A 23,416-nucleotide genomic window follows, 5' to 3' on the forward strand; every position below is an offset into this window, starting at 1 on the left:
CTACACACTACACACACACACACACTACACACACTACACACTACACACAGAGTTATGGGTGGATCCAGTAGAGCTCGATCGAGTCCCGCCGAGCGTCTGAAATATCTCGCCACTTACAGGGTCCTGTGCAATTCCCAATACTCATCTGTGAGGTATCCGACGCCCTCGGTCTCCTGCAGGGTGGGTAAGAGGTAGGGGGGCTTTTAAGGCTGGAGGCTGGTGTAGAGAATTTTCTGCAAGTCTGTGGTTGTTGTTTTTTTCTCAAAAAAGCATGAATGACGGCTTTGGCAAACGCTGCCCTCTGCCGAGTCGGAGGAGGACGGAGGGGGAGGAGGAACGGAAGAGAGCTGGGGGGAGTTAAAACAAAGATGGGAGTATTTTAAAAAAACAACACATCTTTGCAGGATGAGTAGGCCCTCAGACTGATACAGAGAGAACACAGTCCTCAAGAATAAAAGCAAAGTACAACAGCAAACATTCTCCGACACACACACACACACACCAATAAAAACAGCCAACCAAAAAAAAAAAAAAAGGAGAAAAAAAAGGCAAACAAGCAAGTCAATCAAACCATACAAAGTGACATCAGGCCTTTCCAAAGTGACATCAAGTTTCTCTTTTTAAATCCCATTCAATCCCAATGGTCTTATTGATCAATAAAGTTCCATCTCCCACAATATTCTCTGTAAACCAGAAATCCATTGGTGGCTCCTCTTTATGGCTGGTCAGCAAGGTTAGGGTCCGCTCTGAAACCACGACGGGCTCGGGTCAGCGAGGCCGACTGATGTAGAGACCGTCGCCCGTCGTTGTACCAACGGTACGGCGGCTACTCCAGAATTAAATGTCAGTGACACAGGCAATGATTTCAGCAGCATAATCAGGGGTTTGATCAACGTAGTACGTCACAGCATATTCAAAAAAAAACAAAATGAGAAAGTCGTGGTGCAGGACAGGTATGAATGGTAAATTCTCGTACAACGGAAAAAACAAAAATCAAGTTTGCTTTATACAATCACATTTCTATAGAGACAGCCGGACATTCCACCACTGACGTTTTTTTTCTTTTTACATCTGTTGTACATATCTCATTCCTCGAAAGCACCATTGTACAGCTAAACATGGAAGTGTGTGACACGACACGAGTTACACAGAACACGTACTGGGAACGGTAAAGCAGGCTCCAGGGCGTTACATTACTATGCGTCACTTGTATGGATGCTAATCTCAGTCAAAAATACACTGAACAGAGTTCTCACGTGAAGGAACCTAAGAACCATGTACGGAGTTCGAAACCCAACTGATTAAGAGGCAGAAGGAGGGGACCCTAACCCTGGTATGCGATCTTTTTTCTTATTTGAAGGGTGCCGCTCTGGACACAGTGAGGGTAGAGAGGGATTATGGAGGGCTTGGGAAAAAAGGAAAACCAAGGCAAGGAGAGTGACACACCTGCTCTTCCTTCTTTACCTCTCAACCTCCCTCCACCGAGGGCGAGTGTGAGAACGGACTGCTGGAGCAAAGTAAAACACATACAGTCCTGGAGTGCTCATTTCTCCACGAATTCCTCTCTTGTCCCTCCCTGTACGTGTCCTCTGGACAGAGACGAGAGGGAGAGAGGAGGCGGTTCACCGGAAGAGACGAGAGTTGGTAACGTGTGAGGAGGTGTTTCTCTTTTCCTCTCTACCTGGCCTCCTCCCTCCTTTCCTCTCTCTTGGTGCGGACGGGCTGCGAGCCGTCGGCGGGCTGCTGCACCCAGTTGTTGTCGTGGAGGCCGACGCGGCAGCCCGGCGTGTCCTTGTCCGTACGCCGGCAGCACATCCAGTACGAGCGTCCATAAGGCAGGTCGTGGTGGTAAGGTTTGGGGTGCCAGCGGCACAGGGAGACGTCGCCGCGCTCATACTGCCTCTTGCACTGCTTGCAGGGGTCTTCCCTGTAGAGGGGATCCTGGTTCCAGCGTGAGTCCACCGCCCGCACGCTGTACGTTTCGATCAGCATCTTGAAGTAGTGGCATGTGCACTTGAGGGCGGCCAGGGAGCGCGTGGGCAAGTAGCTGAAGATGTTGACCATGATGTGATCGGGCAGCAGGAGCATGTACTGACGCGGCTCCAGGAGCCGCTGGATCTGGAAGCGGATCTCCAGGAAGTCGTGGGACACGTGGCGGTAGAGGCGACACAGCGAGGGGTCCGAACAGTCGTCCGCGGCGCCAGGAGAGTCCGGTCGAGAAGCCCTCTCCCCGGAGCTCACCGAGACCCCCGCCCCGGGGCCGTTGTTGTTGGCACAGTCCAAAGAGCACATTCCTGACCCACTGCCGGGTGCCATTCCTTTTGTGTCTTCCTCTGGACCCCGTGGGGGCTGAAGGAAGAAGAGCTGTCCAGGTGGGGGATCGTCTGATGAGGGGTCCGAGGAGCTGCCTACACCCCCACTCCCTCCCCCGCCGGGAATAGCGAAACACACGGTCTCCTCCTGCACATTCTCTGTACTGTCCTTGCCATAAAACACACATTGGTCCACCGCCCCCGTCACCACGACCTCCACGTGGAAGCCGGTCACTCGCTCCCGCCCCACAGCTTTCTTCTCGCCAGAGGAAAGCTCCTGGGTCGGGTCAGGGCTGCCACACGCCGGCCTGTCCGAGTGATGGTGGTCTCCATCTGGTTTAGGGGCAGCAGCTGTGGCGGCAAGCAGGAGACTCCCGGGGTCTCTCGACGAAGGGCTTACGAGTTGGTAGAGGTCACAGGTGATTTTCTCTTTGGCCCTGGCTGCCGATTGGTTGCTTCCACCACCACAGCTCATGAACATACAACGGGACCGGCCTACTGTCTCAAACTGAGACCGCTGGTCCAGATTCGACACTCGGAAAGCTATCCTGACCTCACCGTGACCATGACTGTGGTTGGGGGGCGGAGGAGGGGTCACAATGCCAGACTCTCCCCCTATCCTACGCTCCCCGTCTCCGTCTCGATTGGCAGAGTCTATACCAGAACCAGCACCCAAGTGGAGCTGATTCTCCAGGTTCTGGGACTCAAAGTGCGCGATGGCCTGGGCGACCCTGCAGGACTCCTGCTGCTCCTCCAGCTCCTGGTCCGTCTGGATGAGAGATGACGACTCGTGGGCCTCTTTGGAGGGCTGCGTTTTGCTGGAGCCATCTGACACAAACACCATAGGTGTGGGGTCCGACAGTGTGCCCCGCAGCAGAGTGTGTTGGTGGGGGGCGAGGTCCTGATTGTGAGTGGTGGTAGGGGAGTGCTGCTGTTGGTTCCCATGCACAGCAACAATCCCCTGGAGGGCCATCGCGGTCCTCTGCTCGACCAAGGCAACCATCTCCGCCACTGACAGGAGGTCTGTTTCATTCACCCCCCCCAGTGGTGGCTCATCGGGGCTGGAAGGTGCAAGAGGGGAGTCGTGGCTGAGGTGCGGCTCTGGGGCTTGGGACCGCGTTGGAGGGTCATAGGAGGAGCATCGTCTTCTTCTTTTGGCTTTACTGCAGTCGGTTGCCCAGTTACCTTTAACCTGCAGAGAAGGAATATAATTCAAATTCAATAAAAACAAACAAATGGAACAATGAAAACACACCACTGCTGTGCTTTTTGTTACGGCCACTCACCTTCATGGCACTGGGTCTGGGCTGACCTGCTCCACTGAACTGGTGTGCAACAAAGAAGGCAATCTTCTCCTTGGTGTTGCCTGGCTTAATGACATACCAGGTGTCCAACAGCACGCGGCCATCTTCCATCTGGGACCCGGGAGAGGGTGGTGAGGCTGGGGCCGAAGAGGGCAGAGGGGCCTGGCTCTGTGTGAGGGAGCCGGAGTCAAGCTCAGGTTCCGGTGGAGTGTTCTCCGAACCCACGTCCTCTTCTTCGCCGTTCTCCTCCTGCGCCCCCACAACCATCCCTCCATCTTCACTTCCATCCACCGTCCTTCTGGCACCCGGAGAGGGCTCAGCCTTGCAAAGGGAGGGGGACCCCGTCCCGCCGCCGCCCCCACCACTGCCACCCGAGCCGGGGCTCCTGGCTTTGTTCTGGGAGTAGGTGCCAAAGGGGCGTGGACACCACAGGCGGATGTGGGAGAAGGTGTCTCGGTCCATCAGGAAGCCGACCACCGGGGCATATCTGCATCTACGCTGGCCAGCAAACACCCGGAGCCAGAGCTCTCATTGTCGGCTCCCCGTCGCAGTGCCGACCTGTTGGGCACCGTCGGCCACCAAGCTGACTGGCAACACTGGGCATACAACCTGCATCGACGGGAGAGAGGAAAGGAAAATATAATATCTCAGTCAGTTCATCATCACTATAACAAAAATGCTCGTCGGTGTTTGGATCAATTCAGATAATCATCGACTAGTCATGGCCGTGTTGAACAGTCGCCTTGAGGTACAGTTCAGGCAGAGTGATAGCCCTGTAGCTTGACTGGAGGGAAACAAAACCACCATCATACATCTCTCTGAACTCATCACAACGGGCCCTGCCTCCTACTTTGACCAAACTCAATTAGCAATTACATTTTCGCCTCCCTGTACTATGATAATCTCCACTGCTTTGGAGCCTCCAAATCAAATTAAAGGGATTCCATTTCAGGTTCGGTGTCTGAGGCCGGGGGATGAAAAGCAAAAAGAAACGATGGAGCACAAAAGCTCCAAACGGACGACCCCCCCCCCCCCTCTCTCTCTCTGCCTCTGCTCCTCAGTTCTTCAAAGAAGAGTTTGCTTAATAAGAGGCAACACAGGGAGGAGGCTATTTTTAGCAGGCTGCAGGAGGGGGGGTGGGGTGGTGGTAGTAAAACTGCTGTAGCGGTCTCTCCCTGTCCTCACCCCTTACGCCCGTCCAAAGAGCCTATGCTACAAGGTAAAGGAGGGGGGAGCATTTAGAGCACCCAGCATGCTTTGCTTGTGCAGCTATGCCAGCTGTAGGGGCTTGACAGGAACGTGCCTGTGTGCTTAAGGAGACAAATAAATGGCAATGCTGGAACAACACGTTTGGCCTCGCTGCTGATCTGAGAACATGCTTGAACCGGTAGTTACACTTGATCCGTCCATGCTGAGCTGCTCCCTTTCATGTCATTTCTCATACATAACATGTTAAAACTGTTTCATAGGATTTAACTGAAAACAGCATTCAAGTTAAGTTGCAACAGAGTGAGACAAATAAACTTTCATATTAGTTGAAAAAACACCCATAGTGACAATTTTCCTTGAAATAGTGTTAAACAGTGTGCAACATGTTTTGAGCAGCAACGTGTACACAGCCCTGGTCTGTAAAGGCAGGAAGATTAGCTACTGCACCAGTGTTTCTGTTTTGCAACGTTGTGTCGTGGCTGAACATGCCTGGGAGGAGCTGCGGAGAGGTTTGACTCAGCTCGCATGGCCGTGCTTACAAATACCTTCTATGGAGAAGGTTTGTGCATCAAGTCACTAGGTGCTAAACTTTTCAAAAAGGGTTAGGGTTAATAGCAAATGGGGGAAACTCCCAAAACTCTGAGCAGTGATGTCACTTCAGAGCAGCACTCAGCAGAGTAACTTGATCACAGTGGAATGAAACACTGGACTGTGAGTCTCCTCCTGGTTTGTTGTTCCCCAGTTAGCTTGATGACATCCTAACATGGGATCTAATCTTCCTTGGGACAGTTGGTAAACATACATACAATGGGACAAGATCCACATAGTTTGATTTTGAGCTTATTTCGTAGGGGTGTGACATGATCTCATAGCGCCGACATATGCGGACTAGTGTCCAGCTGCGGTCAGAATGATGTCGGTGACTGATAGCTTAGAAGATGCACCGTGGCGGGGACGTTTAAACCGTTTGTGCGGCTGCATTTTGGGGGTTCCGGGTGGAAATAATAAACGGCAACAGAGTGACGGACAAGACACAAACGATATGTAAGCAGTGTAGGAAAAATGTTGCCATACGCTGCGGCTAACGCGAGAACTACGCAAAGACACTTACAGAACCGTTTATTTTTGAATCTAACTGTATCAAGGTGCATTTGTGTCCATTGTCTACGCTTTGTACTCCTCAAAACTGACATAAAGCTTTATTCAGGTTTCTTTAACTGGAATAAAATGTTTACATGTGCAAAAAACATAACCAGGAACACTCCGAAAACCTGAGCTTAACCAGGATACTAGTGAACAAGTAAACACATCCAGCTTTCAATGGAATTATGCCAATGTAAGTTCACACAGGGTGTGTTTTAGTGGACAATAAAAAGGTTGTTAAAATTCCACCGTGCTCCACGAGATGCAAGAATTTATTTTGAATGGCCGATATATTTGTTAAGATTAGTTTGGTTACATTTTGCCTGAGCAGCCTGTTGTCAACACACAGGCTTTTTAAAAACAGGTTGTTGTTGTGCATCCGATACACTGGACGGGTGGCGTTTTGTAAATTTGGACTAATGGCTCAGAGAGGTGCAAAAAGCAAACGCCGCCCCCACACAGTGTGGTGAACCAATTTGAATGCTTCCTCTATAATCATACAGCAACAACTCGGCTAAGAGCGGCCAGATTATACTGTTGTGAGAAGGAGAAAAAAAAGCCAGAGAACCTTTTTATTGTCCTCTCTCTCTCTCTGTGACCCTCCATGACACCCTTTAACCACTTTTACTCTCTATATCCTTTCCATCAACTCCTCTTTCCCCCTCCCTACCCTCACTGCATCATGCACTCCATCTCTCAGAGCAGATTGGATGGTATTATGAGACAAGCTCGCAAGAGACATTCTGCCCACTGCAGCCCTCCAGTACAAAGTCACACACACACACACACACACACACACACACACACACACACACACACACACACACACACACACACACACACACACACACACACACACACACACACACACACACACACACACACACACACACACACACACACACACACACACACACAGACACACAGACAGACAGACACAGACAGACAGACAGAGATAGAAAATAACTAAGAAGAAGAAGAATTGCAATGTTAAAGAAACCATCCTCCATCAATCCTTCCTTCCTTCAAGTATCAAGGAAATCCGTTGAGTAGTTTTTGCATAATCCTGCTGACAAACAAACAAACAAACGGACAAGGGGCGAAAAGAGGGAGGTAATAATTAGCTCTCACAGTGCAGAAAAACAATGAAAACGTGTCAAGTGAAATCGGCCTCCATCAATTCTGAAACTCCAAAAAATATCTATATTCTTCCCATGACAACTAAATTGTGCCGTGCCAGGCCACACACTTTCCCGCTCACGGTTTTGTTCTTCAATAAAGCTTTACATGCTCATTGCATCGATGTGTCTGCTTATTCTGTCAGATGACTGAACCAAGTACACAATAGCACATGGAAGCCACTTGCTAACCAGAGATGAAACAGAAAATGTCTGGGCTGCTGCGTTGAGATGGATTGAATCACTGTTCCCTGCTCGAGATGACATTTGACAACATAAACATTTATAAAGACAAACGACAACAATTCTATTGCATGACTGGTTCAACTGGCATTTACAAGCACCAAACAGATTTGATGGCAACAGAATGTTGACATATTAAAATTCGTGCTGCACTGAACCAAGGCTTCATCTTAATGAACAAGCTTGGTTTTCTCCTTCCACAAACCAGTATAACCAGCATATCTATCCACTACGGAAAGTGCAGCACTTTGCATTAATTACCTAGACTGTGGTTGCCCACCATAGTCGGATTTGTCCTGCCAGTTTCATTTTTTACACCACCTATAATAACATAAAAGATCTCTACCTTTGTGTTCTGTGCTGTTCCATTGCAGAGCTGTGTGCAGTGCTCTTTGCAGTATCACTCTCCCTCGCTCTCTCGCTCTCTCTCACAGACTTATTGACAGACTCATCTATCACTCTGGCTCGCAGGGACATTTTCCTTAAATTTGACAGGGGGGGCTGGCGGGGAAAAGTTCCAGAAAATGTCTGGAGCAACAATTGCGGATAATTGCGTTCTCACATTCAGCCCCCTTCGGAAAAAGTTCAGGGAAAATGTCTGGAATTCGGTGCATGTCCGACAGCAGCTATTGTCGCACCGATGATCTGCAGCACCGGAAGAAATCCCACCCTGTCAGTGGACTGCCATAACATCGCTACGGTTTTTACGTTTCACTGCAGGCAGGCAGGACTCGTTATAACACACTGTTCAATCGGCATCTCACATCCCTCATTCAGTTTTCAGTACTCCAGTCTGCATTACTCCCCAAGTTAGTACTGAGCTACTTTAATTTTTTTCCCTCCCCATTTGAAGGAGTTCCTGCAAATGAAGGCTTGGGTTTGGTCTTAAGCTTTCTGTATCAACCTAATCCTTCAAATCCTGTCAAAGCACAGCGGGAGCCAGCGAGAGCCAGCGAGACCACAGCAGCGCTACAGCGCCGGAGACAGCATCGTTAGGAATCCACGCCGCTCGACAAATTAACTGTCAAAAGAAAATGGTTTTCACTCAGTATGCGTTACTTAACACTAACAGCTCTGAATGTGGGCAGCAATTAGGGACAAGACACCCTGGGTTGACACGAGCTACTGTACCACAGTATGCAGAGATGGTGCGACAGCAGCTTCTGGAAGTGAAAAAGTCAAATCAAAAATTAAAGGGAGGGGCTGAGTTGACCACAGATTTTGTCAATAATCCAGAGTGCATCATTCCTCCTTTGTCTGGAAGACAGAAGCTTCTGGGATGACTGCTGCAGTCACAATGTGGACATCTGCATAGTACCAATTACAGTATACAGCTACACACACCACACCTACTCGCTGGGGCCTCATTTATTACACAATTTGTTATGTATGAACAAAACAGGGCCTGAGCTGAGGGAGGTTCACGTCGCTTCTACAAAATGCAAACTTTTACAGGAGAAATGTTCGTGTGATTTGTACACAAAGGCTGAACCAAGCATACAAACCTTATAGGACAAATTGGTGGCGTGGCTGGTGGTGTGGTAAACTGAAGCCAGGTCGCTGTTATTAAATATTAAATACGGGAGGTGTCGTGTGGGTAATGATGCCTTCACTTCATATAACACGTTACTTATGCAGCATCTTCATGATAAGCACACACACTAGCAGTGTTGTTTGTGGTTTTGCTAGTGAGTCATAACTATTCCATAAGATCCTCTCGATAGTAAAAGATATAAGCCAACTGCTTCACAATATAACAGGGTGGGGTGTGTGCTCACTGCTGCGGCTCCTGCTTAACAATGTGAGCTAAATTTAAGACTATCATCACACACTTTGGAGGCTTTATTCTATTTTAAAGTGAAGATGATAAACTGAAATCCATTTACATTTTGTTAGGTACATTTAAACCATTTAATTACATCATAGAAATCCACAGGAGTTGTTAGTTTTCATTGTTTAACAACTCACTGCCAACTTATTTTTAGGTCAGGGTTCCTTCAGTGTTTATTGTTAAGAAGTTTTTGATTGGTGATTAAATCCAGGAACAACAGAGAGAGCGAGGCGGTTTCACGTCACTCAATCAGTGGTTCTCCTGGTCTGAGACAGGACACGAGGACAGGATGCGAGAGGAGCTGTTTGCTCAGCTTGATTCTCTGATAACATAAGATGCAAACGTCCAGTGATTAAAGTCCCTAAGGTCCTTAAAGGGTTGTAGTAATAAAGGTTATAAGAAAAGTGATGCGACTTAAAGCAGTAAGAAAGTAGCCGGCTGGAAATGCTTTCGTGCCCGGTCATCCGGCCGACAGTCGGTGCTTATGGAAAACTTTGGTATGACGTTTGAACATTTTCAGGTTGATAGAGATAAAAAAGGGAACATGGCCTGCAGGTGTGCTTGCCTGTACTTTCATAAATCTTTTTTGGGGCTTTTGTGCACTTGTTTTTCAGTGTGGATCCTCCACACTGTTTTGTAAATGAGACCCCTTGATGTGTTCAAATAGTTTTATCCCACTGTTTACATGGTGACGGACTGACGGGTTGGTCTCATTACATGGAACCTGAATTTCAGACGGAGTGGGTCATCGAGAGCAGCTTGGCAAGCTCTATCTGGGTAATGGTTTCACTATGCTAAGAGCGTGCAGTTCAGAATAGTTAAAAGGTGTGTTTCGACCAAAGGCACTGATTTAAGACCAGTTACACTTCTAATCTGAACTTGGTTTGTAGTTATATACAACCAAATGTCTGGAATCCAGAAAGATAAGCATTTACAGAACTCACCAGGTACTTCTTAAGTTTGGCTGACTTCTCTCCGAACCCTCTCCTTTTATGTTTGCGTCTTTATAGGTTAATTTCGTTACAGGTTTGCTTTTGGCCTGAACACACTGTAACACATTCCCATTTCATGCTGATTCAACGTTTAAAAAATGTTGGAGGTGAAACCATTTCACAGCTTGTGACTGTGGCTATACCCTTCAACCTATCATCCTTGCAAGCCTTGCAAAAGAGTCCTCCTGATAAACACGGAACAGAGTCACTCCCACTCAGTCCCCCACCCAGTACTATCCTGCAGCTCTGTCACCGCATTTCAGCCAGATGGCCAAAAGCGGACAAACGATAATAATGAAACATGACAAAAAGTCTTAGCTCAATCTCCCACCCTGCGTGTGAAGACAATGCAACAGAAGCACGACCAGCGGGCCAGCTTTGCTGCAAAACTGTCAACGGAACAATAGAGCGTAGTGCATCACTTGAGCAGCAGCAGCAGTCTGCCCAGGAACATTATATCGAGATCGGCACACCTCCTGAAGACCGTCTCGCTGTCCCGCAGGGGCCCCCGTCCGTTTCTCTCTGCGTCTGTGAATCGGCACTTTCGTCCTGTAACATCATCACAACTGAAACTTTAAATGCCAGCTTCTGATACCACAATCACAAAGGCCTGATTGTGTCATCAACACACTGCATTATCCTACACTTGAATGTGTGAAAGGATCGGGGCAAAATCACGCTTCCACCATCAACATCGCAACGGACAACACTGCATGTAAGAGGGGGACTTCAAACTTTACAGAAACCGGAGGGGTTTTAAATCAATGACAACAGGAGATTTTAACAGATTCTCTCTGCCATCTTTCTTGTAATACATCTGTTGTGCATTTACTCTGCACCAATGTTTGTTTACAAAACCTGTCACCCAGTATTATGATGAGCTCCACTTTATATCTGATCCTCACTGTGATTCACATTAAGTTTAGGTTTTCTTTAACCATTACTTTTGCTGGTTCTGAGTCAGATACGATTTTAACAACCACAGAATAAGAGGCAACCATGCTAACTTCCACAGGGACTAACAACAACAAGTGTGGCGTCACAAATAAATAAATAAAAACACACCAGCAACAACATTCGTGCAGTAGTTCCATCTTTCACTGCAGCCATCACCTTTAAACGTCTTTGGTGAACCACCACTAGCTGGTTGCCCCGTTAGCAAACAGCTTCCCGATTCGTCAAGTAGCGCCGAGTTTATTTTTGATTAATTTCTACCGTCAATTGATACCAGACAACAACAACTGGGCCCTGAAACAACTACATTTTTAATAACGTGAGCACGTCATCGAGTGCATTAATGGTTGGCTACAGTGTCACGAGCTAACGAGCGTGCTAACTCGGTAGCACAACTTACCTGCATAATAACACAACAGCGCTTTGCTAGCAAGCTAACGAGGATTTAAAAAATAATAATAATAAAAAAAACACACCAGCTCAACATTGACACTCTCACGAGTCGACTCACCGTGACAACGTCAATCCCCGTCGGCGAACTCCTCTGTGGCGGACGAGTCGACGGTCTCCTCGCTGCGTGTCGCTCCGACCGAAACCAGTCGGACTGGTGAAATGCAGGTGACACGAGTTGCCTATCCACGTAAGCTAACGGCTAGCTAGCTAGCTAGCTCGCTCGCTCGCAGGCTAGCTTACCGTCGACATTAGCCAGAAGCTACTGTGTCATTATCAACCTTGTCTTTTGAGTGGTGGTGGTGGTGGTGGTGGTTGGCTGCTGCCCGTCACTCCTCCGAACACAGTCCGGCCGATGATCCACGCCTCGTCGGGGCTCCCGGCAGTCGGTCGCCCAACATCTATTTGGAAAGTGACACGAGCTTTGTACGGGTATGTTCTCGGGGATACCAAAATAATCAGTGTCAGAGCGGCAGGAGGAGGAAGGCCATCTTGTTGACAAGCAGCTGCATAAGGCCCACAGCCAATGGCAGCGCAGAGTCGATGGTGTGCCCATATATGGCGTCTGCACAGCTCCCTCCCTCTTACTGCCCCCCCCCCCCCCCCCCCCCCCCCAATGTGCAATTGCACCATCAAATACTCATGTTTAAATGTCGTTGTTGGCAAATCTGTATGATTTTTGGGGGGATTTTTTTTCGAAGTCTGCAAATAAAGAACTTGAACCTGAGAACCAAATTTCTTTTCCAAAGGGCTTTTAATAAAATCTAGGGAAGCACAACTTTTCATTTTTTTAAAGGTATTTTTACTGTTCTCATTCCCTTGAACTGACCTTTTATCTTATTTTAATATATACTATTTCTTCTATTTTAATCCTGTGAACCTCTAGTCTGTATTCCTTTCACACTTTAATTATTGTAATATATTTACTGTATTTTTTTATATATATACATTTTTTGTTCTGTTTTTTTGTGATTTTGCTCAAATATTCTTATTTTCTTTTCTACATTTTTATGTATTTTTATTGTTCTCATTCCCTTGCACTGACCTTTTATCTTATTTTAATATATGTATATATATATATATATATATTTATACCATTTTCCATATTTTAATATTGTGAACCTCTTGTCTGTATTCCTTTCTGCACTTTAATTATTGTTATATATTTACAGTTTTTTGTTAACATTTATTTAGTTTTTGTTCTGTGAAGCACTTCGAATTGCCAGGTGTATGAAAAGTGCAATACAAATAAAGTTGCCTTGCCTTGCCTTGATAATGCATTTGTATAAATATCAAGGCATAATAATAGATTCATACCTTCAAAAAGGTTGTGAACAAAGTCAAAATTAATTAATAATAATAATTCAATTTTTTGTATCACTATGGAAGTCTGGTGTGATTTTGCACATCTCTCATATTTTTTATATTCTCGTTTTAGTTCTTCATTACATTTCCCACGTACTATTTCTCTTGGCTTGCAGTCCCCCTGTTTGCCATCAGCAATCCTTCACGTTTTCCTAACATCTTTCAAAAGTTCTCCACTCATTTTTTTTTCAAACTAAAGTGCACACTCAAATTTATCTTCAGATAGTTAGTGGTGGAGAAAAACAATTAATGTGTCACAGTGATCTTTACAGGGTTTGCATTTCAGATAGACTTGAGAGGAGAAAGCAGCACCTTCTCAGTCCAGCAGAGGGCCAGACTTCACTGCATTGTGTGTGTGTGTGTGTGTGTGTGTGTGTGTGTGTGTGTGTGTGTGTGTGTGTGTGTGTGTGTGTGTGTGTGTGTGTGTGTGTGTGTGTGTGTGTGTGTGTGTGTGTGTGTGCGTGTGTGTGTGTGTGTGTGTGTGTAGGTGTCCACACTGGACACAATATTTCAGAGAGTAGACCTTGCCTGCTGACATTTATTACACAAGTCACCATCAATGTTAGATACATCATACAAGCACATTTCCTTCAATCCATTGGATTATTTCTCTACAGGAATGTGTAGATGATAGAACAGATCTGTAGCTGAAATGTGTCATATTTTTTAAATGACCACATAGAAAACATCTCAACAGTCTTCCTCTCTTTCTATTTAACACTCCTTCTCTTCTCTAGTTTGGTAACTGTTTGTATTTGTATCGCTGCACGTGCATCTAGCCATCATCCTAAAGTCGACCACTCCCTCTTCATTGTCATTAGTCGTCGTTTCATTCCAGCCCCGCCTTGTGTTGACTTCTAATTGGACAAACCGTCCCATTTAGACGTCAATCATTTAGCCGTCTGCACTGCATTGGTCAAAGGAATTAGCCCCTCCCTCTTGAACCCCCCTGGACTCCGCCTACTAGACTGTGGTTGGCCGGAGCGCTCGCATGCCCGTCAGGTTTGAACTTCCGGGTGTTGAGTCGTTGCAAAACAGGCTATCCACCGTGTCGTGGTGGAGGACGATTATCGAGAAAACGCTGGTTAACGCTGCAAATTAAAAAGTGAGTAACTTAACTTGCTTAATTTGTATAAAAGCTGAATGTTTTTATTCAACGCCGTATTTTTCTCTCTCTTGTTTTGGCTTTTTAGATGTAGCTTGGTTATGATTGCAAGCTTCAGTCAGCAGCTGGTGACGTGGGGGGGCACAGGAGCTAGCTAACGAACTAGCTAACGTAGCCGAGAGCGTGTGATTGTTGTTATCTCTAATGTGTCAATTAATTAGTATTAATTTAATGTTGTCTTGTAATTTTTGCGTTGCTAGCAACTGCAGGCAACACGTGTTCATGACACAGTCGCATGTCTGGAAACATGGGGAAGCCAATTGCATCCAAGGTTAAACCATGTAGCAGGGTGAAGCACGTAAAATCATTTTGTACCAAGAATCTTTACATTGATTTGTCACGGCACAAATAGATTCATAGATACATTACCCCGCAAACACTTGGTTTATTTGGTGTTAACAGTGTGGGGGTGTGTCTAGTACTTTGTGTATATGTTTCCTTTACTGTTGCTCTCACCGTCTCATGCCATGTACAGTAACTTGACTCCCCCTCTCCATCTCTCTCTCCATCTCTCTGTATGAAGTGATGCTGTCTGAAGTGCTGCAGGTAATGCGAGGGGCAGGGAAAGTGGGGTCTGCCCTGGTCTGCACCCAGGGGGAGCATCTCCGATTGATGGCCTGCAACTCCACCCTGGGTGCAGGAGTCAAAGTTGCCCAGGGCGCGGTGGAAGGACTCGTGGACACCTTTACGGGAGGCAGTGGCGCGGTGAGGCTTTTTGAACATATCTCCTCTGCATCTGACATTATCAACACACAAGATGATTAGTTGAATATCTCAAACAGTCATTGAGATATTTATTTTTGGTTAAGTTGAAGTTATAGGAACATGAGCTAATCATTTGGCTAAATTGCATCTCCAACTCTGCTGTGTCTGTAGCAACAGTCAATAAAGGAGGATGTGTTCCCGGATGCGGAGGGCTGGGAGAACATGGCCCCCGATGAAGCAGCAAAATGGGCGGTTGGGTCGGAGTTCTCCTCTGAGGCGACGCAGCAAAGCCAGACGGAAGCTGGAGCTGCAGCAGATGTGCCGACAGGTATTGTGAAGTGTCGAAGTTTAGCATGTAGAGGAGATGACACACACTTAATATGGCACTAATATATATATATATATATATATATATATATATACACACACTTAGTTTTTGTAAAGGAACATCATAATGCCATCAGTCCTCTTCCAAAGTTTCAATTAGTGTTGTTTTCAGAATATGGTAAAATTTTCATTTTACCACCAGGTACAAAATATGTGCTTTTTGGAAAACTTTTAATTTCCTCAAAGCATCTTTGAGCATTAAAAAAAAAGGTGAATAATAGAAGTATGATAGCCTGTATGGAGTGCGAATTTATCATTGTTATTTCCACTATGAAGACTTTAGTCATCCTTGATCATTCAAGTGCTTAAACTGTTGAGTTCTGTGAAAACTTAAATAATTATACAAAAAAACCTTGCTATATGTTGTTGTTGTTGTTGTTAGATCCCAAAACATTCACATTATGATTACCTCATGTAAAATATCAGACATTCAGTTAAATAAATGATCCTTCCTCTGTCTGCCACAGGAGCATATCCTCCTCCAGGTGCAGCGGGAGGAGGGGCGGGCTGGCCAGGGCAGAGCGCTCGCTTCCTCCACACATCACCTGGCCTCCAGCGGTACTACTACTGCCAGACCAGGTCTGTGCACGACACTGTGGTGGCCAGACTCTCACCGGAGGACATCAAGAAGGCCAGGGAGGCCAAGCAGGCCCATGTCAAACCTGTCAGACAGAAGGTTAGTTGGACCTGGACCATATTTTGAATAGACTTGTGTCATGTTTTGAGTGACCTATACATTTCATAATTGAAGATTAAATAAAGGTTACTGTGTGAATACTTTTGCCCTTTTATTCCTAAAGTTAACAGTTAGTCAACAATGATCAAACACAGCTTTGGAAGTGATCTAGAATAAATTATGTTAACTGTTTTTCTGCTGTTGTGTGTTTTCCTTCAGCTGAGTGACCGGGCCAGAGAGAGGAAGGTGCCCGCCACCAGAATCAGCAGGCTGGTTAATTTTGGGGGTAAGAAAGGTGACATTTTTCTTGACGTAGTGTCACACCTTATGGTAAATGTAACAAATGTATGCCTATATCAACACTGAGTTTTAGTATTAAAAAAATCACCACTGCTGCTACGTTCACGCCTGCAGCCACACCGCTCCAAAGTTTCCAAACTCCTAAAATGGAGAAGTTGGAAACACTGCTCACCCAGTTTTGGTGCGAAAACTTAGGGGGGAACGTTGTAGTATGTATGGGCTAAAATGGAGATGTTATAAAAAAACGTACAGTATGGGTGTGGATTTAGACTGTGAGCTCCTATAAGCTGGGCGGATCAAAGTTACTCTAAAGTTCTGTATTTTGTTTTAAATGTTCCAGCATTATCAGTGCATCATGACTTAATATGATTGGATGAACCCTAATTGTATACAATAACAGAGTGTTAATGGAAAACTTATCAGAAAGTAGTGTTAAAACACATTTCTAATGGGAACTCTGAGGAGTTATATACTAGTACCAGTAGTAGTAAAGTAACAACACTTTAAAATGTATCAAGAGATGCCAAAGTTTGAATGGGATTTCACTCCTCAACCAGCAGCAGCAGCTTTGTCAGATCTACTCCTGCCTCAAGCATCAGTTAAATGGCCCTAAATGGCCATTGGCCCTGTGTCTCCTTCTCTCTGCTGCAGGCCTGGCAGTCGGCCTGGGGATTGGTGCCATTGCAGAAGTGGCAAAACAGTCACTGGGAGGCAAACAAAAAGGAGGTGAGGAGAAAAAAAAATTCTCTTCTCTCTTTCCCTCTCCTGTTTTCATCAGCTGTTCTCTCCTCTCATCCAGTAAAACAGCTTTTGGTCCAGTGCACCGCAGACAGCTGCCTCCCCCCTGGAGAGGTTTCTAATGTGTCAGCACCTGCCAGTGACTGGAAGGGGTTTAAACCAAACCTGTTCACAATAATTTCAACAGAAGCCTTAGTGTGTGTGTTAAGTGACCAGTGTTTAATCCTATACCACTGCCCTGGTTTTCACTCTCTGTACCCTACACGTGGCCCAGTTCAGGGCTGGAGCTTAGTCATTTACATGCAGCAGTTTCATGATAATTGCTGCGACGAATTACTTGTGTTTATGCTGTTGTAATTCTAACACACCCTGCCCAATTAATATCACTGCTGCTAATAATCCTCCTCCACATTTCTCTGGGCTGTTGTCTTTGTAGACATGAACGCTCTGCTAGACTCTCCTTTCCTGTCGGAGGCCAACGCCGAGAGAATAGTCAGCACGCTGTGCAAGGTTCGTGGCGCTGCACTAAAGATAGGACAGATGCTCAGCATTCAAGGTGAGTGATGTTTTGTGAGATGTTTTTCTGATGTCTTCAATCACAGAGGATTCCTTAGTGGGGGAAATGTTTATTTTCTGACAACGTCTGGATGTTTCGTCTCTTTTCAGACAACACCTTCATCAACCCCCAGCTGCAGAAGATCTTTGAGAGGGTCCGGCAAAGCGCAGACTTCATGCCCGTGTGGCAGATGAACGTAAGTCGGGCTGACGATCTTATGGATCCGTCTTGTGATGTCGTCATTTGTAGTCCTACCAAATCAGTCGCATGTTTTTTTTAGACTTGGCTTTTGTGTGTTTGTGTATGTGTGCTTAGAAAGTTTTGGAGGAGGAGCTGGGACCAGGCTGGCAAGAGAAACTTTCCAGCTATGAAGACAAACCGTTCGCTGCGGCGTCCATCGGCCAGGTGCACCACGGGATGTTAAAAGACGGCAGAGAAATTGCCATGAAGATCCAGGTAGGTGGATACTTGATCCACACACACTGTTCCCGTCAGCCTATTGTCTTTTTCTGTCTGCACTGATTTCACCTTTTCCATGTTCCTCCTAGTACCCGGGAGTGGCAGAGAGTATCCACAGCGACATAAACAACCTGATGTCTGTACTAAAAATGAGCGTGGTCCTGCCAGGAGGTAACAAATACATCAGTGCTCACTTCAGTAAATTGTTTGTAATTGTTTAAACTCATCTATTAAGTCAAAGACATATATTTATGTACAGAAAGTCTTGGGCATTTGTCCCCATTTATTGTTGCAGGTCGAGGAATGTGCCGCACATTATCTTAGATTCAGGAGGAATCTAAAAACAGAAAATTGTATTCAAATAACTCAGGAGGTTTCCACTTATTGCCTTTTGCCCCCCCCCCCCCCCCATCATTATATTATTTGGAAGTGACTCTTAATTTTTGTCCCATCGATCTGTTTCTGTTCCCTCTCATTTCCAGTAACATTTCATAATCACAGCTTCGACCACTAGGTGGTGCTATAGTTGCAGGTCAAAAGAAGGTGACATTGATAAGTGAATGAGGAGACCTGCTAGGTTGCCTCTGTAAATTGTGTTTTAGTGAAGGTGTATGTATCCCCATTTCAGACTCAAAGGTATCATGACAATGCTGACAATAAATCAAGTAGTTTTCTTTGGTGTCGGCTCCTGTGTTTTGAACTTTTTATCTCTCCGCAGGTCTGTTTGCAGACAGCAGCTTAGAGGTTCTTCAGAGGGAGCTGGCATGGGAGTGTGACTACAAGAGGGAGGCGGAGTGCGCCAAGAAGTTCAGGTGTGTGTGTGTGTGATGTGTTAATGTGACATATTAACCCATAATGCCTCCTCTGCTGAAGTAAGGCTGGGCGATATGGACCAAAAACCATATCTCGATATTTTTTAGCTGAATGGCGATACTCGATATATATCTCGATATTTGTTTCCGGTAAAGAAATAACAAAAAAGTAATTTCCAAGTCAAATCAACATGTGCAAAATGTCACTAACCATCTGCCCAACATGTACATGAAATTGACACAAAAATAAACTTGTTTGTTAAATAACAATAAATAATAATATTTAAAAAATGCTCCTTTCTTGCATCACAGAATGCACGGAGCTGTGCAAACAGGGCGCATCAAGGCTAAATAAAGCTTGCAACGGTTGTTTCGGTGCAGAAGGCTGCGTAAGCTTCAAGCATGGCGTTTTACACACTCCTCGTACTGCGGTTTGTGACGCTGTTGTAAATGGTGGTAGAGATTCGTCATGCTTGAACTTGTAGTTACAACCTGTTTGCGGGATTCTCTACACATGTGAAACTTGGAATCCATCTCCAAATGATCAAGCCAGTATTTGTAATAATCTTTGGCTGCTTTCCTCTCGTTTGTGTCTGTCTCCGTGTGTGTGCTGCATGCATTGCATCCTTTGTACTTTTCACACTTGCTCCCTTCTTACTATTATCTATATTATTATTAAGTGTCATTGTTGTTGTCTTGTTTACAAATTGGAAGCTGGTTATGTATCACAACTGGAAAAACTGTACTTTTTGAGTGTGAAAAAAGTAGAACTTAGACACTACAGTATATTTAATTAACTCTCATACAGACATCAACAGTATGTTGATTTACGATATTTAGTCACTGTTTACTGTCTATGAATTTTACATATTCTCTTTATTTAAGTTAACTCTATTAACACTATTTATATTATATACTATATATATTATATTATTTAACCGTTCCTGTCTGTCATCCAGGTCGATGCTGGAGGGCGATGACTTCTTCCAGGTCCCTGAGGTGATCGACGAGCTGTCAGGGAGGAGGGTTTTGGCCATGGAGCTGGTGCAGGGAGTCCCACTGGACCGCTGCGTGGACCTAAACCAGGAGACTAGGAACCAGGTATGGGTGGACTCAACAGGCATATGGAACTTTTGTCACTAACTGTGCATTGGAGACGTGGGTTGATCATGGAATTTGGTTGATTTGCAGGTTTGTTTATACAATTTTTCAATGGTTAACTTTATTGGAATATAGCTTGATATTTGACATTATCAAATATTATAGTGCTGACGTTCAGGTGTGTTTTTTGCTTCTCTAAAGCTATATCATACATGTATTTGTAGTTTGTCACAGATGCCCATAGTGTGGAGAGTGCAGGACTGAGGAGACGAGTTGTGTAAATTATAGGATAGGACCTCAAAGGGCAGCAGTGAAAATGAGCGTGTCACTGTAAAACCAGCTGAGATCTATGTGGTTTGACCGAGACACACTGAGACATCTTCAGGCATGCTGAGTGTGTGGCAGTCCCCTGTACCAGAGTAATATGACATCGCCACACTGACGAGAACAGGAAAATGGTTTTCATGCATCAGACTGTGTAATAAGAGCTATAGCATGAAACTACCACATGGATATTATCAGCATGTGTGGTGAACGCAACACTCTCCTCTCTCCAGATCTGTTTCAACATCCTGCAGCTGTGTCTCCGGGAGCTGTTTGAGTTCAGGTTCATGCAGACGGATCCGAACTGGGCCAACTTCTTCTACAACTCGGACACCAACAAGGTGACGGGACGTTCAAAGAAATCAAACTTTACCGACATAAAGTCGTCACGTGCAGCAGGTAACGTGACACACTCTCATCTCGCCCTCAGGTGGTTCTGTTGGACTTCGGAGCCTGCAGGAGTTACCCAGAGTCGTTCACAGACGACTACGTTCAGGTAATGAAGCATCGCGCAACGTGATGGGTGCAACGAGGTTTCTGTCAATGATCCAGCACAAGAGTCACAGGCTACGTTTTACAGCAGCAGAGGAAAAACGATTGCATACGATCACACGTGTATGCACATGCATTCACCTGCTTGTGCCCATAAGGCAGCTCTTTACGTAAACAGGATTATCATATCCATACAATCATTTTGTTTGTGTGTGTGTGTTTAGGTCGTGCACGCAGCTTCCGTGGGTGATCGAGCAACGGTTCTTTCCAAATCAAAGGACCTGAAGTTCCTGACGGGGTTTGAGGCCAAGGTAAGATATTTTAGTCTCTGATGCCGCTGGGTTCATTTATTTTTGATGTGGTTTATCCTGCTCTGTCTCCTCCGTCTCTCCCTCTTTATCTGTGACTCTCGGTAGCTCTCTTGATGCTGTTTCCCGTCGCTCAGTGTGATTTGATATCCTTCACTATTTAGTCCCGTTCAATCTTGATTTTCTTTTTACACCACTCGGATAAATACTAAAAAATATTAGGGCTGCAACTAACTATTTTAATACTGTTTTGTCCACACACCAAAGATATTTAGTTTACTGTCATAGAGGAGCAAAGAAACCAGAAAATATTTACAATTTAAGAAGCCGAAATCAGAGAATTTTGACATGTTTTTTCATAAAAACTAATTAATATAATTAATAGATTATCAAAATAGTTGGAGATTTATTTAAGTCGATTACTAACCGATTGATTGACTGTTGCAGCTCTATGAAATACAGTTTGTTCCGAGTTAAGTTTGAGAAATTAAAATGTACATGTACAATAGAACTATCTATACAGTATATGTCTACATATGATGATGTGTACACTTAAAACATTTCTAATAAACCTTTCTCCAGGCTGCCTTGGAGGTTACACACAGTACAGCTGTTTTTCCTCTATATTGAAATCATAGAGCAGGTGGTTATTATGAACACAGATGGTCATTTCGTCGTAACGCCTCTACTCCCCATCAGGCTTTCGAGGACGCCCACATCGAGGCCGTGATGATCCTCGGCGAAGCGTTTGCGTCAGAGGAGCCCTTTGACTTCGGCGCCCAGAGCACCACCCAGCGCATCCAGAGCCTCATCCCCGTCATGCTGCGCCACCGCCTCACGCCTCCGCCCGAGGAGTCCTACTCCCTCCACCGCAAGATGGCGGGCTCCTTCCTCATCTGCTCCAAACTGAAGGCGCGCATACAGTGCAAGGACATGTTCCTGGACGTCTACAACGCCTACAACCAGAGGAGGCGGGCGGAGCAGGCGGCACGGGCCAGTGTGTAAGACACTCGGGGTGACTGCCTGGTGAAATATGCCCGGCACTAATTCAGAGTGGGATTCGGAGAACAGTGACAGACAGACCGAGGCTTGAATCCACAGGTGGAGACGCTGGATCAGACGAGACTCTATACACTCTCGGAACACTCTGATCAATACAATGAGTGTGACATGAAATTTGAATACCGGTGATAATTCTGTCATGATAAATATATACGCTTCAGGCCCACACAGCTTTATGACTGATTGAATCAAGAGAGGAATATTTAATTCATGTTCACAGTCGGTGTGCATGTGTGTGAGTGTAATTATGTTGCATACATCTTCCTGCCGCAGTAAAAAACACAATGTACCGCTGCTGTAAATTGAAGCCATCTTTTGTGCGCTTCAGCCTTTCATAAATGCGAGATGTGTTGATGTGTTTCCTTTGTGCGCCCGTGTCTTAAACTCATTCGTTCTTACAGCGAGGTGCCACCATCTTCGCCAGGAAGCTTGTTGTCGGATAATGAGACCTGCTTTTTGCCGAGATGATGCGGCCTTCGTTAGAGGAGCTTTGTGTGCCACCCGGTGAGTCGGCGAATGAAGCTTTCTCCTCAACCGACTGATGAGATGAGCAGATTATCAAAAGGAATCAGTGGTCGCAGTCTAATTAAAACCCCACTGAGTAATTGGTTTTACATTATAAAGCATCTTTGACATAAAGCTCCATAATGTGAAACATTGACAGACTTTTTTTTGTTTTAAACGTAAAGCAGCGTGCTGTGGTTTTTTATTTTAATAAAAGATTTAAATGCTTCACAAAATGACGTTTACTGGCAAGTGCCCAGAAGATGTTGGAAGCCAAGGATTCTCTGTATCGATCTTTCAGTTCCAGACCTCTTTGGGAATTGCCTTGACTGGAGGCCATGTTTTTATGGAGGCTCTCATTCTTCTCCTCCTCCAACGTTCTTGTATATTGACCATCAGACCAATATGCATCATGGAGGAACACTTTTGGCTCTAATAATGTAAAGCTCCAGCTAATTGACAGGGTTATATTTTTCCAGGGGGATGTTTTTGTTTCAAGGCAACGCTGTCTAATTACCTCCCGTAAGGAGGTTCCACGAAACTTGGTGGAAAGACGGGACGTGCGCCAAGAAAGAACCCATTAGATTCTGGTGTTTCCATTTCTGTCATTTATAATTATTTATAATAAAGTTCATTCCTAAACTATAAAATATCAAACCTCAATTACATTTTTTTGTCGTAAGAATTTGATAGACATTTTAGGAAAATGTTTTTTTTATATATCGGCCAAAATGTCATTATCATAATGTTTTTACTCCCTAATATCAGTATCGGCCCCCCCAAAAAATCTATACTGCTCATCTTTAGCATTTTTATATCAATATTTTATTAACATTGTAAGATATA

The 23,416-nt window shown here is 45.2% G+C and overlaps 2 protein-coding genes across 3 annotated transcripts; one reads left to right on the plus strand and one right to left on the minus strand.

Annotated features, from left to right (window-relative positions):
- Nucleotides 1-28: 28 nt before the first annotated feature.
- Nucleotides 29-12,144, minus strand: fbxo46 (F-box protein 46). Its single transcript, XM_035623091.2, has 3 exons — nt 11,678-12,144; nt 3,599-4,225; nt 29-3,504 (listed from the first exon to the last, which is right to left on the minus strand). The coding sequence occupies exons 2-3, from the start codon at nt 4,076-4,078 to the stop codon at nt 1,678-1,680; spliced, it is 2,307 nt and encodes a 768-aa protein (XP_035478984.2). The 5' UTR covers nt 4,079-4,225; nt 11,678-12,144; the 3' UTR covers nt 29-1,677.
- A 1,798-nt stretch (nt 12,145-13,942) lies between these two features.
- Nucleotides 13,943-22,801, plus strand: coq8b (coenzyme Q8B). 2 transcript variants are annotated; one of them, XM_047335790.1, is made up of 16 exons: nt 13,943-14,086; nt 14,670-14,851; nt 15,023-15,179; nt 15,706-15,914; nt 16,134-16,209; nt 16,866-16,940; nt 17,389-17,508; nt 17,619-17,704; nt 17,824-17,964; nt 18,057-18,138; nt 18,686-18,779; nt 19,739-19,880; nt 20,438-20,545; nt 20,635-20,700; nt 20,921-21,007; nt 21,704-22,801. In XM_047335790.1, coding segments are annotated over exons 1-16 (1,932 nt in total). In that variant the 5' UTR covers nt 13,943-14,085; the 3' UTR covers nt 22,010-22,801. The 2 variants fall into 2 exon arrangements, with proteins under 2 accessions (XP_047191746.1, XP_035478992.2); XM_035623099.2 differs by having other exon boundaries at nt 16,134-16,200.
- The last annotated feature ends 615 nt before the right edge of the window (nt 22,802-23,416 follow it).

This window comes from Scophthalmus maximus, chromosome 11, assembly GCF_022379125.1.
Source record: "Scophthalmus maximus strain ysfricsl-2021 chromosome 11, ASM2237912v1, whole genome shotgun sequence".
NCBI classification, from domain to species: domain Eukaryota; kingdom Metazoa; phylum Chordata; class Actinopteri; order Pleuronectiformes; family Scophthalmidae; genus Scophthalmus; species Scophthalmus maximus.